General features: G+C 30.1%; 1 protein-coding gene across 1 annotated transcript; it reads right to left on the reverse strand.

Moving 5' to 3' along the window:
• Positions 1 to 784: 784 nt before the first annotated feature.
• On the reverse strand, positions 785 to 1,628 carry LOC112522520 (kirola-like). The gene is made up of 2 exons (XM_025131698.1): positions 1,366 to 1,628; positions 785 to 1,262 (listed from the first exon to the last, which is right to left on the reverse strand). Exons 1-2 carry the CDS (start codon positions 1,550 to 1,552, stop codon positions 991 to 993), a joined length of 459 nt encoding a protein of 152 aa, XP_024987466.1. The 5' UTR covers positions 1,553 to 1,628; the 3' UTR covers positions 785 to 990.
• Positions 1,629 to 18,400: the final 16,772 nt, after the last annotated feature.

The following is an 18,400-nucleotide window of genomic DNA, read 5'->3' on the forward strand; positions in this document are numbered from 1 at the left end:
TTATATTTTAGATTTTTTATATTTAAAATGAGATGTTTATCCTGTATTTGATTGTGTTTATCTGCAGTTAGTTACACGAATTCAGATATGGAATGAAATCGGATAGGGATGAACGAGTTTAAGAGTTTTTAAGAGTTTAAGAGTTTTAAGAGTTTTTAAGAGTTTAAGAGTTTTAAGAGTTTTTAAGAGTTTTAGCCAAATGCTTTATAATATAGTATAGATATATTATTTTGTCAATTTTGAGTGTCTTTTGTATGCAAAATTTATTAATGTGTGCTACGTACATTGTTTGTTCAATCTTAGTTTCTATATATTAACGATAGTGTTTTTAATTTTGTCATTTTGAAAAGTATTACGGTTATTTTTCATATATATTGACATACCTTCAGTTATATTAACAGAGTATTAAACTCTTAGTCATATGAAGGTAATTAATGTTTGTACATGTAGAGATAAATGTTACAACATACAACAACGTAATATTTGAATGACCAATGGTTATAATGCATCTATTTGATAAAAATATCAATAAAGATAATTATATAATTAATTAAATTTTAAATTTTATAATTTTACTTATTAATTATAATTAATCGAGACACATAATAATAACATGTATCATGTTCATCTCTAAGAATTGGAATCTTTTTTTTATTAACCTGGATATCCAACATGTTATGCGAGCCGATTAATCACAGGACGACCATATTTTATCGTTCTAAAAACCCGTTTTTATGGTAGTGTCTGTTGTAACATACATATATGCTTTAATTTTGACATTAACTTTTAGATTAATATAAGATTCATGCATGATATTGATCAAAACAATCAATCTTACATAACATACAAATTAAAGTAGAGGCAAGACATATTTTATTTCTCCATTACATAATTATTACCTACTTTGATTATTCATTCAAGCACATAAATCACAAACACAACACAACACAACTGATCTGGCTTCCAAATCCAAATCCAACTTAATTAATATTAATTAGTGGTGGCATGGGCATCCAAATCCTTGATCAGATTGCAAAGATAGTCCATCAAAGAAGTGGGGTATGGAACACTTGTATCTGGCTTCTCAAACTCAAAGGTCCAAGTCGCCACCTTCCCATCACCCTTTTCTTCAACATGCAATATGATTGTAAAGCTCTTGTATAACTCCTCCACTAGATCTCCTCCGATTACCTTGAACACGATCATGTGGTTCGCCTCGTTCACTGCTTCGATTATCTGTTTCGAAGATTTCTTCTTTCCCTCTTTAAATTTGTTTCATCCACAAATTCAAGTTCGTAGGTTATAGCTAGTTAGAAAGCAATGATATATATACATATATAGTAGCAAGCTAGAAAGATTAATTACCATGAGTGTACTGCCAGCAGATGACAGATCCAACGACTCCCCTCTCACCAGCATGTAGTTCACAGTCATGAACCTTATCAGGAGATATGGCAACTATATTGTGCGGGTTGTGCCTGAAGAGATCATGGAAGACATCTCCCTTCTTGCTGATCTCCACATGACCGATTAACTTACCTGATAGAGCCATATATGGATCGATCTGTTGATTATTTACTCCTCAAACCCTTCTTAATTTCAGGAGAGAGTTGGTGAGTTAATTTGTGGAATACATGGCCGAAAGTAACCCTTTATATAGAAAGTTGATGTTGGCCGCCAGACACAAACAATTTTATAATTTGCCAATTGTTTCTTTTAAATGTTTATGTATAACTTGTGCAACACGATATGATATGGTTAACATTGACCATTTTTTAATTTTCTTGTTTTTAAAAGTTGCAATTGAATTTCAAAAACTCCCTCATTTTAGGATTTCACTATTCTTTGGTAAAAGTGATGGAACTAAAATTCATCCAAATTTGTGTAAATGATAAAAATACTCTCATTAGAATTTTACTTCATTTTGAAATTCGTGATTTCATCTATTTTTCTTTCCAAGTTGTTGGTTTGACCATCGGAATATGCCATGAAACTCTACTTTCAACTGTATTTGTAGAGGATTTACACCCACCAAACAACAATAAATGTTTCGTCTTCTTCTTCGGGGTTTCATCCTTCATGCTTCCATGGCTTCTCTGGCTCTGGTTCTATAGATCCGCCAACCCGGTTTCTTGTGGTTTCAATAGACCCAACTGTAAAAAGCTCCATTTTGGTGATGGTTTCGGGTTTGATTGATGGTAGCTCCTGGTTCATATATGTGTTCGAAACGCAAGATTTGACCTCGGAAAAACGCCTCTTCGACGCTGCACATTTGATTTCCCGGCAAATTAAAACTGGCTCCATTGAAATCAAAGTCGTCTTCTTCTTGGTGTTGGTCGGAAAATTGTTTTCCGGGACGATTAGTTGCAGGTTTTCCGGTGGCCAAATCGCACAGAGATAAAGCTTTTTCACCATCGTAAAAAAAATTAAAAAAAACAAAGAAAGGGTATTTTTGTTCTTTTTCATCATTTAGTTTCAATTTTGTTGCAAACGAAACAGACATATTCCAATTCATTAGACAAATTACATTCCATTTATGTCAACCAAACACTTGATCAAACCTAATAACATTTCATTTCAATTTCTTCCAAATTCCAATTGCTTTGACAGATTTCATTCCTTCAGAAATCATTCTGCGAACCAAACACCCCTTAAGTATCCGCAATAGTTTATGCATACCTACAAATCACTCGGACAATCATGAATAACATAAGTCATATAACACGTGAATATTAATGTCCACAAGGGCTTTTGACAACATATAAATTCAAACATAAAAAATATAGAATTTCCACTATATCCTTTTAGTTTTAACCAATACATCACACCCCAAATGGTTATACATCTGCTACTAATTCACCTTGCGCATCGTTATTATTGATGTAAATATAATACGTTTCTTTGGTTGCAGAAAATGATACTCCCTCTTAAATAACCCCGCAGTGCCGAAACTCAAGTCCCAATGTCCCATCTAACCCAAAACAAAACCTAAAATAAGGAAACCCTAAAATTCTTTGTTTTTTTTTATTGGATCAATCTTTGTATCAAGCGAGATTTATGGATGGGTTTGAGATTAGAGGTGATCAATAGTGCAGATCTCTTCTTATGCTTCTCATCGTAACGTAACTCTACTTTGCACATCATCATTCATCTTTATAACTTATATATATGTTTTTCATTATAGATATTTATTTTAGAATGAAGATAACAAAACATATATAAGTTTTGATGATTAACCAAAACAATGGAGAATTATCTTGTACGTTGTAACTTGCACATGCAAACACGTGATCTTCACATTATCACCATATCTTAAATAAGCTTGTACAAATTAATTATTTCATTAGAAATAAGTAGGGAACGGGGTAGGTAATGTATCTTTCGTCCTTTGTTTAAGCAAGGCCATGTTGGAAGATTTATCAATCTGAGATTTCAAACATGACTCCAAAGAATTTGGGGTCCCCGAATTGTTTAGGGGTCCAATTTTATATGTTTCATTTTTAATTCAATTCTTTCGGCTTTTCTCCCTCTTACTGATCCATTTAGGCAATCATAATGTTTTAACAATTGTGCCTAATACCCCAGATTCTTCTAAGTCCTACCAGATTTGGTGATTTGTCAGTTCTCGATTACGGGTTGCAAATTCGCAATCTCATCTCCTTAGCTCTCTAAATTGCCGACTAATCAACTAGTCTCATTCATCCTTATTTTCCTCATATCTAATTTTATGATTGAAGCACCAAGCAAGACCCCATTTAATAATTTTTCTCTTTCTTGTTCAACGAGCGGCCTCACTTACAATTTCTTTGATTTTGTTCGTTGTCGTTGTTCATAGCACGGTAACTATTTGAAAACACTAAAAAAAGTTGATTGTTGAGAGAGAATTTGATCCTAAAACCGAGCTAAGGTTTCTTGAGAAATTTACATAAAGAACAATATTGGTAAACTCATGTATCCTAATCCTTCAATTCAATGGCTTATTGGAAAAAGTTGATTACAATAAATTGATTGAAAAGTTGGATTTGAATAATTTTAGAAAAATGATTCTATATAATTGAATTTTGTATATTTCTTTGTCATTTAAGACATTTTTGTTGTTTTAATTTATAATTATCTATACTATTTTATCTTTATAAAGCAAATTTAACAAAAGTTTTAAAGTCTTAAAATACTAAATGACCAAGATACCCTTATCTATACTATCTCACTTTTTCACCCCCTCATCTCCTCACATACACTCATCCCCTCACATATACTCACCCTCTCACATTTAAAGGATTTTTTTTAAATTATAATTTTAAAATTACACTTTATATCCCTATAATTAGTTAATTAATTTATTTTACGTCATTTACTTTTAAATGTTTCATTTTAAACATTTATCAAATTAACATACATAATCGTATAKCAAWTAAAACATGTTTAAAAAATACATTTTTATTTTAACAAGTTACACCATTATAATCGTCTCGTTAATACCTTCGAAATGAGTYCAATATTGAATAGTTTTTGACTTAATTATATTATTATATATTATATATATTGTGAAAAAATATTTTTAATATTTAGGATTTATACTTTTATAGTTATTTATTTATATATATACTATATATTTTGGGGTTAGGTTGTACAAATTGCATTGTATAATATGTTCTGAATTAATATGTTTTTGGTTTTTTTTGAAATATATATATATATATATGTATTTAACAAAAGTCTTAAAGTCTTAAAATACTAAATGACCAAGATACCATTATCTATACTATCTCACTTTTTCACCCCCTCCTCTCCTCACATACACTCACCCCCTCACATATATTCACCCTCTCACATTTGAAACGATTTTTTTTAAAATTATAATTTTAAATTTACATTTTATACCCCTACAATTAGTTAATTAATTTATTTTTCGTCTTTTACTTTTAAATGTTTCATTTTAAACATTTATCAAATTAACATACATAATTGCATATCAATTAAAACATGTTTAAAAAATACATTTTTATTTTAACAAGTTACACCATTATAATCGTTTCGTTAATATATTTGAAATGAGTCCAATATTGAATAGTTTTTTACTTTATTATATATTATATATTATATATATTGTAAAAAATTATTTTTAATATTTACGATTTATACTTTTATAGTTATTTATTTATATATATACTATATATTTTGGGTTAGTCTGTTCAAATTGCACTGTATAATATGTTCTGAATTAATATGTTCTTGGGTTTTTTTTAAATATATATGTATTAATTCAACCTTAATCTGAGTTTCTGGACAAAAAAGAGGGTAAGCAGTTGAAATTTCATTCTAAAAYCCATMTTTTTTKRTCTTTTCATGGCTTATGATCTGTCAAATTTGTAGTTTTCTTTATTGGTTTTGAGTGTTTATCTTAAAACTCAAGTTTATTGGTTCTTTGCTCTTGGTGTAAATCGAACACATTTGTGGAGTTGTTTATATATGTTGGATTTTAAACTGTCATACAATTTTTTTCATCGTAGTCTGTAATTGGAACCATAACTTTTATTTATTCAAATTGTATTAATATGTAAAGACCAAGTGTAACATATATCATCGTTAAATCTTATCTTATAAAACCAGTGGAACTTCAAAATTGTTAAAATTCATGGCTCCCGCCGCATTGCGCGGGTACACAACTAGCATTAATATAATATGTGACAAACTTCATATTTTGTTTTATTCGTTGCTTATTCAACTCAATTTGTAGTCTTGGTACTAATATAACACGGTCTCCTAAAAAGATTGGAATAGTCCTGCATCACCCGACCAATCCCCGGCAAGTTCTGGGGGAAGAATCATTCTGAGTGTTCAGATAACCCGTTCAGTTACCAATATTGAATCATCACTACATTAATTACCAATATTGAAAAATATAGTTTGGGATGATCTATAGTTTTAATAAGAGTGTAACAGGGCATCCAAAAAGATTGGAACGGTTCTGTTGGTTGCATCTCACTTCGGTACATCTCATCCTAATATGCATCTAAGGGTAGAGATCTTTTCTTACCGTTCTCACTTTAACTCTTCTCATCAGAACCCAATCTTATGTATTCATACACATAATTAATATACATATATTTAACAAAATAAAAACTATAATCGAGATCAATTAAGGACTGACAATGATATTCTTGATCCCGCTTCGGGTATTAATATAAAACCGTCCCCGCCCCCACAGGTAATATTAATAAGGATCAAGTTGATAGCCTGGTGTCGTAATAGTTGCAATATCATTAAGAAGCTAACCTAACACAGAATAAAGATTGATTAAAAAATTAATTAAGAATTTAAGATGTTGGGACGTTGTATGTGGGCTATAATTTTCACTCAAATTGCATCATATGATATAAAGATATCACCATCAAAACTTTATTATGATTAATACTAATCACAAATAACATGTTTAATGGTAGAATTAATTGTATATTCGCTTAATTACCGACCAATTTGATAGTTACCGGTGCATGCAAGAAGGATTATATATATATATACACACACACTTGGGATCATGTTAGACCAACCTGTTTTCGTGAGACCACTTTGAAATTTCACAGCAAAACACAGTAAAGGTACAAAAAGTCGAACCTTCACAGCAAAAACACTGTGAAGATTACCTTCATACCATTTTGCTATAAAGTTTTAAAACGGTCTCACGAAAACAGACTAATTTCACGTGATCCCAAATGTGTTTGTGTATATGTAAAAAAATTTGTAAACTTGAATAACTTTTTCATAGTAAGGATTTGAACTCAAGTTCGTATATTTTTTTCAACATTCGAGCTTCGAACTCGAGATCAATAACTTTTTTATTGGTTCGGTCTCATTAATTTTTATACTTTGATTATATAATTAATGAACGTGTTTTGGCTCGAAAAAATATACGATCAACGGACTTGGTTCAACTCAATTTTGTCGAACATTGATGTTATATAGTTGACATTGTTAAAATTAATTAAGTTTTAATGTGTTCAAGATCAACTTAAGCTCGACAATTATTAAAATCGAACTTAAAACTCATTAAAAAATTTACTCGTCAACCCCCCTATGCAAGTGACATTTGGTGGTCGGATCAATTTTATAGTGTCATGTGAACAACTATTTTGTACCATAAAATATGCATTTAAATATTAATTATTTATCATTTAGAATCCATATACGTACACTATATTATAAAATGTTTGCGTTTTTTTTCTTATAATTCCTTAATCTATACTATATTATAAAGTATTTGATAAAAACTCTTAAAAACCATTTTTTATAAATGAAGTACTGCTTATTAATACATATTACTTAAAATTCAAAATTAAAAGTAATTATGTTTAAGTACAACTTAATAAGATTCATATTTGAATTCGCGTAACTAACTGTAGATAAATATAATCAAATACAGAATAAAATCTTATTTTAAATATAAAATCTAAAATATAATTAAGATAATTATTAAGTTCTAACAGAATACTTAGTTATGATTTTTATAAAAGTTATATTATTAAACCAAAAATAAATTTCTTTGTTATTAAATCTAAAATAAAAAAATTGAGTTAAAGAAATTATACAAAAAATTGAGAAATTTTATATATATTTTTTTAATTTTTATAATATCTTCAAATTTATATTTTATTAAGATAAACATTGTTGCTTGCTCAAAACCATATAGATTCGTATTATAACATCGACAAAGACCAAATAAATAAAATGAAACATTGAAATCGAGATATATCTCGCTGCATTGCGCGAGCACGGTTGTAGTTTTTAAAAATGCAATCACTAAAACAATATATAATTGTTACATAAAAAAGGTCTTTTAGTTTTTATGACTATTCTACTTTGTCGATTTTGTAAACATTAAAAATGAAAGGCTGAATGGTTTTAGAAACTTATGTTACTCTTCTCAAGCATCTAATCATCCATATAAAGATAACTTAGAGATTGTTCGGTAACAACTTGATATATAGTTTGTATAGCTTATTCAATAAGCCATACGTAAATGTTCGGTTATTACTTATTCAGAAAAGAAAAAAAAATTACTTTTTCGCTAAGCTCCAAAAATGGAATCCTTTAAATTTAGCTTATTATAAATCCAATAATTCCTCATTTAGTTATTCTACCTGCCATGGACGTCGTTTTCACAGATTCATCTTTCCTATTTGAAAAACCCCAATTTGTAAGTATTTTTTATTGAACGGATCAAACACTTCATTTTTTAATAGGAGTATTTTATAATTATTTTCTATTTTATAATTTATAAATCATACGTTAACTAAAAACTATATCATGATTAATTATACCTTTAAAAAATTCTAAATTATTTATTGTAATTTAATATTAAAATATTAATTTATTAAACTAACTGGCCCAGGAGCTATGGTTGGGATCCCCGATAAACTCAAACTAACGGATATTAATTATTCATGGGGTTTGATTGAGATTAGACCGTGGATTGACAAGGGTTTGACCGGGGCCAGGACCGGAGGATATCACTACAAATCAAGGTCGTACCAGGATTATAAAACCCGTCCCACCTCCGCCCCCATTGTCATGCCTATTTCCCTTGAGATGAAATTATCAATCAAAAATAGAATTTATAAAATCCACAAACAATTCCATAATTTATTTAAGAGTAATTTATGTTTTTAGTCCTTTTAGTTTGTTAAAAAAAAAATTGCCCCTACTTTTTTAAAAATTAAAATTTTCATCCATGGTTTATAATTCATTACTTTTTCCGTCCTTATAATTTAAACTTTTTTTTTTTTTTTGGTTCTTATGGTTTACAATTGATTTCTATTTTTGCTCTCTCATACTTAAAAGTAGTGTTTAGCCTTAGAGACGAAATAACAACGAATTACAAACCATATAAACGATAATAACAATTTTGAAACCACAAAAACAAAAATCCACAACTTTTAACAAATCATAGGGACCAAAAATGTAATTTAGTCTTTACATAAAATATAACTACAAGTCCATCCTTGCCTGACATGTACGTTAGTCGGGGCCGAGTAGTAAAAGAGTGTGAGGCCCTTGTGCTGCTGGTAATCATGCCCTCGACAACGAATCTTGGATGTCTTAGAGTATTTTTTAAATCCAATGTAAAACACGTTATCACAACTTTTAATTTTCTTGAGGAGACAGAACAAATTTTGGAGATATCATCTTAAGGTGTCGAACATTATTTCTACAACATGAATCATACTCTGTCTGTTTCACTAGTCGACGAACTAATTCACGGACATCTTGTTTCTCATCTTGTCCCATTCTTGGTTTTAACATGTCAATTTTTCTAACTCATTCTAGTATCAGTTGTATGTCTTTCAGAAGTTCATTAATGAAAACTGTTTTTTGAATTTTTAAAATCTTAATTTTAAGTACCAAGGGGTCTTTTACCCAATACTTTACTGGTAAGCATCTACTGGTAATAATCAACATTTTTACTTAACTTATTGGGTAAGATATTAATCCATAAAATGGTATTGTATGTAACATTTTTATCCGGTAAGCGCTTACTGGATAAGAGTCGCAACTCTCACATACCGGGTACGGTTCTGAATTCTTGTCATATTCATTTGATAAGATAAAAGTGACTGAGTAAGTACTTACTGAATAAACATTTAGTAAACGCCCTGTAAATCTCTAAATTGTGTAAATTATTGGTTTTTGGGCTCACTCTAGACGCTATTGGGCCCAGCGCCAGCCGGTCCAATATCTCCTCCAGCTCTAACCTGGCCTGGGCCACCCGAAGTCCAAAAAGTGCAATTGTAACCTCCAAGTCTCCAACACCAAATCCTACCAATTATGTAATTTTTAATACTATTGTGTTTGTTAATTTTGTAAATTAAATATACATATATTTTTTTAAAATTATATTATGATATTTCTTTAATAAAACTAAATTATTTATTCATAATTAAGAGGCGTTTACTAAACACTTACCCGGTAAATGTTTACGGGTAAAATTTAACACTATTATTTTCTTACCGGATAAGAATCGTCATCTTCACTTACTGGGTAAGACTCATGGTCGTCCTTGTCTCGTTCTTACCGGGTAAGATTTTTTGTTCTTACCATATTCATCCGGTGAGGTAACATGACTTGATTAGTGCTTACCCGGATAAATATTTGGTAAACGGCCCCTAATTCTGAATTAGATTATCTTGTTATCTACAGCAAATTTTGTGACTTTAAAATTATTTGTTAAAGTGTTTGATATGATGTCCCCGTGTGCTTACATATCGGGTGATATGGGGTTTGTATCTCAAGCGAAAATTTAAGGGGATTACCGAGAGGGACGAAAGATCGCGTGAAAATAAGAGTTAAGATGAGAAGCTTCTCTGGATCCTTGATCACCTACAAATTCACCCCCATCCTTTAGCGCTTGATATGGAAATTGATACAGTGCATCTCAATGCATATTATTATTGACGATCTTCAATTAAGATTGATCCAAAAGTACTGAGGATCTCTTCTTACCTTCTCACTATAACTTTCATTCTCCACGGAACCCAATCCTTATGGAGAGGATATAATAGAGTTGTTATGTTTGATAGAATAAGAGCTTTTCTTTTCCTATGGAGTTATTCTTCTTTTTTACGATTGAGGGAGACAGACGTCCTTTTAAAAAAAGATAGAAGTCAAGAAAAACGTGAATACAAAAACAAGAACAATCAATCACCAATCATAGAATTGAAATGATGTTAACAACTCGTTCTTAATAAAAGAAGTATTTATTTTGAGATGGACAAAGTAAAATCTACGTATTATATATGTATATATATAGAAAATTTTAACTGCAAATCGATTTTCGACTATGAATCGGGAATAAAGAAGACGATATAACGTGTCTCTTGTGTCCACATTCAGTATGAATAACGAAGGTGAAGTTCATGAACTATTCATTATAAATGATACAATATTCATGATGAATAATACACAAACATTATCCATGTTAAATTGATTCACTATTCATGATAAATAATACACACATTTATCATGAATGATACATTATTCATTATTAATAACTCGTGAAGGCAGGAGACACATGTCACACTCTCCTTTGTCCTCCGGTTCACAACCGAAACTCGATTTTCAATTGAACCTTCCCCTGTATATGTAATATATAATAAATTTGAGCAAACTATGATTTTTGTCCCTGTGGTTTGGGAAAGATAGCGATCGATTTCCGTCCCTGTGGTTTTGATATTTTGATTTCCATCTCTGTGCTTTGTAGTTTGTTGTTATTTTCGACCTTATGATTGGTAATTTATTGTTGTTTTCGTCTCTAAAAATAAATCTATTAAAAATCTTCCATTTAACTTATAGGTGTTTTAGCCTTTTAATTTTTTTTCTTTTAAGTAAACTATGATTCCCGTCCATGTGGTTTCTAAAAGATTGTGATTTTCGTCCTTATGGTTTTGAAATTACGATTTTCATCCTTATGATTTGTAAGTTATTGTTATTTTCTTCCTTGAGATTAAAATCTATTGAAAATCATCCATTTAACTTAGGGGTGTTTTAGTCTTTTTGATATTGTTTTTTGTTAAATATCTTTTTTGGTTCTTTTTTTGGTATTTTAGTCATTTTGATTTAATAAAACTATATATTTTTGGATAAAAGAATTAATATCTAGAAAATTATAGTATTTTATTATTGTTTATGATAAAATGATGAGTACACTATCATTTTGTGTCCCTGTGGTTTACAAGAATCTTCAAAAGTGGTCTCTAGACTTCAATAACTACAATTAACGTCCCTATTTTTTACATTTTGTTTTGAAAACTGTCCCTAGTCGCTAACTCGTTAAAAACATATCCGATAAGGGGCATTTATGTCTATTATCCTTTTTTGTTTTATATGTTTTGTGTTTACTAAGCGCCCAAAATTGTAGTTTACCTTTTATATATTTATATGTATATTTATATTTACATCCACCAAGTTTTTATCTAAATTAGATCTCACGAATTATGAATTTTTTAAAAAGACCCCTATATATATATATATATATATATATATAATCATATTTACTTCGTGGTATACATGTCGGTTTCTCACATGGTGGAGTTTTTATTATTAGGGCAAAAGGTTGCACTACAAAATAAATAGGGTTCATTGACGGAATTATTTTCGATGAATTTGTGGTGGATCATCAGCAGACTGACTATCACCGATGGATTTTCCCATTGGTGATTGAAAAATTCGTCGATAATCAGAAACACCAGGCACAATCTCCGACGATGAAATCCGCTGATAATGGCTTTTTCCGACAGATTACCGACGTATTTTTCCTTCAATAAAGTCTTTTTGTGTTGTTGTGTGATTATCGGTAAACTCAATCGACCTCATAGGAACCTGCATCCTAGCCTAGGCCACCACATGAGGAGTTTTATTATATTCGAATGTATATGTGTATATGTATGTGTGTATATATACACATACATATATTATACACACATACACATACACACACACACACATATATATATATATAGACGAATGATTATGTGAGAAGGAGAGTTAAGGTTAGAAACATAAGATAAGATCTGAACTATTGATCACCTTTAATCTCAAACCTAACTATGAATTGAGTTTGATACAAGAACTGATGTGGTGCATCTCATCTTAATGTGCACCCAAGGGTAAATATCTTTTTTACTCTTCTTACCTTAACTTTTCTTCTCACCGGAATCCCACCCTAGTTGAAGGATCGTGTGAGAAAGAAAGTTAAGGTGAGAAACGTAAGAAGGAATCTGGAGTCTTGATCACCTTTAATTAATCTCAAACTCACCCATGAATCGCATTTCATACGGGGATTGATCCATTGCATCCCCATCCTAATAAATGTTCATCTAATAATGGAGATTTCTTCTTACACTTCTCATCTTAACTTTCTATCTCACTAGAACCAACCATATATATAAATTTTGCAAATGTTACTAACTATACAAATCAAAACAATCGATGTATTTATGAAAGCAGAGAGTTTTAGACTAGATGAATGATTGAGATATGATCTATAACATTTTCATGGTTTATATTTGATCGTCTCTCTCTCCCTCTATATATAACAACTTATTTTAATTAAATAAAGAAAAGAAGAAGAACATGAGACTTATATATATTAAGCATATTTTGACGTAAAGCATTTGCATTTTATGGAGTAGTTGCATGCTGAAACATTTCATGAGACGACTGATTTTCGCGACTAAAAAGTCGCATTAATTTTCCCTTTCTGTATGTTTACTGTCAGAAGCTGCTTTCAATAAGTCACGACAAGCAACGCATTAAATGCAAGCCAAGGCAGCTAACATCAATATTAATTAACCACTTCTTATACAAGGTTTACAGATCATTAAGAACACACTGCTAATTAATCAAAAGAAATTAAACAACATTTGTAGACCCTCATCAAACCTAAACTGAAGAAGACGATATATATATAGATTGCAGACGTTGAATATTCAATAGGATCCTGGATATATATATATATATATATATATATATGGATTCAAAACTAATTAAAGGATTAACTAATGATTTGTGAAATCAATTAATTATGAAGAGGGTTTGGACCTGTAGGAATTCTTCTTTTTTCTTCTTCGTCATAAAAATGATGGTGTTGATCACTTGAGGGTGCATGGAACTGTAGCGGCAGTTTTGGGGTTTCAAAGAATGTAGCTGCTGCTTTCCGACTGGATAATACGGTGGAGCTGTGGTGGTGGTGGTGGTGATCATAGGCTGTTGATGATGGAACCAAAACTAAGAGTAGTAGCCACATGACAAAAACTAGACTTGTAATTGCTCGACAATTATCCCTTCTTCTCTTCATTATTAATTAATCTTCTTGCTAGCTGCCTTGATTTTGTAGGTTCTAGCTGCACCAAGGGAGAACGACCACTTCAAAGCTGGTATATATATATATACATATATATATATGTATATATATATATGTATGTATGTATATGTGGCTAGTGAGATCTTAAAAAGACAAACCAAAGCCCATAGAGATCTAGAGAGAGAGGAGGGAGGAGGAGGTGTAAATGGAATTGAGAGGTTGTTTCTTGGTATCTTGTAGATACCTAGCTCCTTATATAATTATACATGGGTCAGTTTACTGTTTGATTTGTTTTCAATTAAGTCTTATATGGATAAAATTGTTTGTCTAGATCAATTTGTCGTTATAGATTGAAAATGTTTTTATTTGGGAGGATATTTTCATAGACTGAAGGAGCGTGTTTTTAGTTGAGGGACAAGTTCGGAAAATAAAATTTGACTTTTTTGTACAAAACTTTCCCTAAAAGCTTATTAGATAAGCCATTTTCTCTATCATTAAGTCACTACTAAACAATCATTTATAGTTCATCGAATAAACTGTGAATATCATTAATCTCATTAAACATAATAAGAAACAAACCCTAGGTCACATGTTTCATGGAACCTTCTTTAGTTATTTTAAGTAAACTACAAATTTCGTCCCTGTAGTTTGTTTGTTATAATACTTTTGATTTTTATAGTTTTAAAACTACAAGTTGATTATTGTAGTATAATTATTCAAACTTGTAACTCTGAAGTTTTCCTTTTCAGACTTAACTCATCCGAAGTCTGAAGTCTTCTTTTTCAGACTTAGTTTACCTGAAATCTAAAGTCTTTCTTTTCAGACTTAGCTCACCCGAAGTCGTAAGTCTTCTTTTTCAGACTTAGTTTACTCAAATTCTGGACTTCTAGATTTCCATACTTTCATACTTGGCCCAAATTGCTTTAATAAAAACTGTCATGATCTTTAGGACAATTTTGGTCCTAACAATTGGTATTACAATATGGATTTATAACTTGATTTGGTGATTTTCACCCTATAATTGCATTAAATAGATTTTTCACTAGGCCTTAAGGTCTAACCCTCATTTTGTGTTGCAAAAATATGCATTACAGGTCGTACTAAATCAAAGAATAAAGGAAAGAGGAAATTGTGAGATGTCTTATATGCTTACATGAGATGTGGAGGACATCATGTTTATTTGTGATCTTTTTGAAATATTTGTTATATATACAAGTTTTGTGCATGGATGTTGTAGAAAAAAATTTGGTAGTTTTTGTATATTTAGGACCGAATATGTATATTTGTATTTCTTGATATGTGAAATATTTGGTTATATGCAAATGTGATTATGGAGGTGTTACATTAAGTCGGGGGCATTTTTCATCTTTTTATTAAATTTTTAATTTTTTACCAATCAAAAACCAAAAAGACCAAAATTGTAGTTCACGCCGACCAACATCATTTTCTCTCCGGCCAAAACACACATCAAAATCAAATCCAAATTAAAATCTAAAATTCAAAATCAATTTCAAAATCCAAATCCAAATATAAATATAAAAAAAATGATTAATGGAGAAGAACCATAACTAATATATATGCCGATGAAGACCTGCTATTGGGGTCGGTGAGGTTCGATGTGTGTGTATTATAGTAAGGAGTCGTTTACCCAAATATTTACCCGATAATAGCTTACCAATAAGATTCAAAACTTACATTTAACTTATAAGATAAGATTTTAATTCAATAAAATGTCATAATATGCAACAATTCATCTGATAAATGCTTATAGTAAGAGTTGTCACTCTCATTTACCAAGTAAGACTCTTGGTCTTTATCATCGCTCTTAGCCTCTAACCGGGAGTTCCCGATTCTTAATCTTTGTCATGTTCATGCGATAAGGTAAAGTGACTCGGTAAGCATTTGTCGGGTAAACGTTTAGTAAACAACCACTTATAAGTTACATTTTTGTATACACATCAGAGTAAGTTATATTTATGGTCCTTGTAATTTACATATCTATTTATTTGTTAAAGAAAAAGAAGATAAAGTGGAAACAGACTAAAATAGCCCCGACTTAATGGGTTCTTTTAACTGGCATTACAGACAGGTACCAAGTCCAATTGTTTTTACATACCACAATGGTCAATTTATAATTTCAAAACTATAGGGACCAAACTTGTAGTTTACTCAATTATTGTATGCTTCTAAACCTTCAAATTGTGTACCTTTTAAAATTCAAATTGTGTATGCTACGCAGCTAAACTACTACAATTAATTCATTCTTTAATTTTGTGATACAAAATAATTGATAACATATGCACCTATATATATATTTATTAAATTAATTAATTGGATCTTTGTTTATCTCTTTTGTAGCTAGCTACATCTTCATACAATTTAATGTACATAGACGATGACACTTATCCATACAAATTACACGTGAATTTTTTTTTCCATATGTACTCGGTTTACAATTTTTTATGTGTTTGTAAAACAAAAATTATACGTAAAAAGTTTTTTATATTGTGAACTGAATACATATGTTAATCAATACGTTAAATACATACTTAGATGAAAAGAAACAAAACCTTAAGATATGAGTTCTCATGGATCTCATAAAATTTAAAGTTCTCAAATGATTAAACCCTTATATATATATATATATATATATATATATATGTGTGTGTGTGTGTGTGTGTGTGGTCATTTAAAAGAGAACTCAATAGTTTATGATAACTGTGAGATTTGATATCAATTTCTCATTATTAATATTCAAAAGATTAAAATTAATAATGTTAATTTTGATAATTATCAATTAATTTAAAAAAGAAAATAGATTTATGAATAATATTTAGAGGTAAAGTAGTCTTTTTGTAGATCTCTCTTCTCTCTTTGGCGACGAACCTTACTCCAACAAAACCTATTCCGGTGAAAGCCAATGTGATACCCAATATAATACCCAAGAACTTCTAAATAATAAAACACAAACTCACTGTAATGTCTACTGTGATATTTAAACAGTAAGACACAAATCCACTGTGATACCGCTCTAAATATGGATTGAGACCAAATCTGATTTGGGATTGGGTCGGTTTTAGACGACACATAACTAAGTGTGGTATCCCCATCAAGATTTGAAGAAAAACAACTAACATGGTTTCTTTTGACTAGTTGGTAGACATAGTTTCATAACACAAATCAGTAGGAATAGAAATAAGGATGCATGACAATGCAAAGAACCCTTTCTGCACAAAAGAAGTTACTCTAATAATCAATCATATCCCATCACATCACACCACATACTTCAGTTACAGTTAATCTTTTCTTATAAATGTTTGAATTTTAAACCAGAAAAAGTCCATTGGGGGATGCGTCGATCATCGTCAATAGAAAATCGGGTGTTGGCAGATCTGTTCGTGAATGGAGAGGCATCATCGATGGTTTCTGTTGTTTGTCGGCATAGTGATGGTGGTCGTGGTGAAAGTTCCTCTCTGATTAGAGAGGACCTTCATTCATCGTTTCTTATGGTTGGTTTCATCTCCATCTTTCCAATTTTAAAGAGAGAAAGAACTATCAATCTTGTTGCCACAAATATTTTTGGTTTAAGTTATAATTAATCAAATTACTAATACATCCTCACCTATTAATTAAATAAATAAAATTAATATAATAAATTGATTGACTCACGTTAGATCTCACAATTATCACAAACTGTCGACTTCTCATTTGATTATGTGTGTGTATATATATGGTGAAGGATTGTGTGATAATAATGAGAACTAAGGTGAGAATTGTAAGAAAATATCTCGAACCCCTCTCTCTCTCTCTATATATATACAAAAGGTTACAAACCCGTAAGAACTGATATAAAAATATATTTTTTACATGATTCTTTCATCAACAACCATGATTTAAGATATTGTTTTACATGTATTTGTGTTTACCTTGTGAAAAAATTACTTAAGTTTTTTTGGTTCACTTAATAAAACGAAAAATACAAATAAAAATTAGTCAAGTGATGAAACAAGTACATGTGAAACTATCACATTATGAAAATATATGTGAAACAATATCTTAATCCTAGTATTTGATGAAAAAAAGTCATGTAAAAAATATTTGTAAATCGGTTTTCACGGGTTTATAACTTTTTTTGTGGTTTTCATTTGATATATATATATATATATATATATATATATATCTAGGGGTGGGTTCAAATAAAAATCACTCAATTTGTAAAAACCGTGAAAACCTCATTCAACCAATCATAATTTTTTATTTTGTTCATTTTTTTATAATTATGAGAGGTTGATTAACCATTTTTATTGTGGAGGGTGTTAATCATGATATTATCATCTTCATTATTTTAATTTTTAGAGAAATACATTAAACAGTTTCATTAAAATTTCATTAAGTAGTATATGAAACAAGGGGTGGGTTCAAATAAAAATCACTCAATTTGTAAAAACCGTGAAAACCTCATTCAACCAATCATAATTTTTCATTTTGTTCATTTTTTTTATAATTATGAGAGGTTGATTAACCATTTTTATTGTGGAGGGTGTT

Source organism: Cynara cardunculus (assembly GCF_001531365.2).
Source record: "Cynara cardunculus var. scolymus isolate 2C chromosome LG 12, CcrdV1, whole genome shotgun sequence".
Classification (NCBI taxonomy): domain Eukaryota; kingdom Viridiplantae; phylum Streptophyta; class Magnoliopsida; order Asterales; family Asteraceae; genus Cynara; species Cynara cardunculus.

What these genes read in the sequence shown, in the direction of transcription:
- LOC112522520 (XM_025131698.1), bottom strand. Translation starts at nt 1,552, where the DNA reads ATGGCTCTATCAGGTAAGTTAATCGGTCATGTGGAGATCAGCAAGAAG. An exon ending in CTGCTGGCAGTACACTCATG is followed by an intron (nt 1,263 to 1,365) that starts GTAATTAATCTT and finishes ACAAATTTAAAG; the next exon opens with AGGGAAAGAAGAAATCTTCG.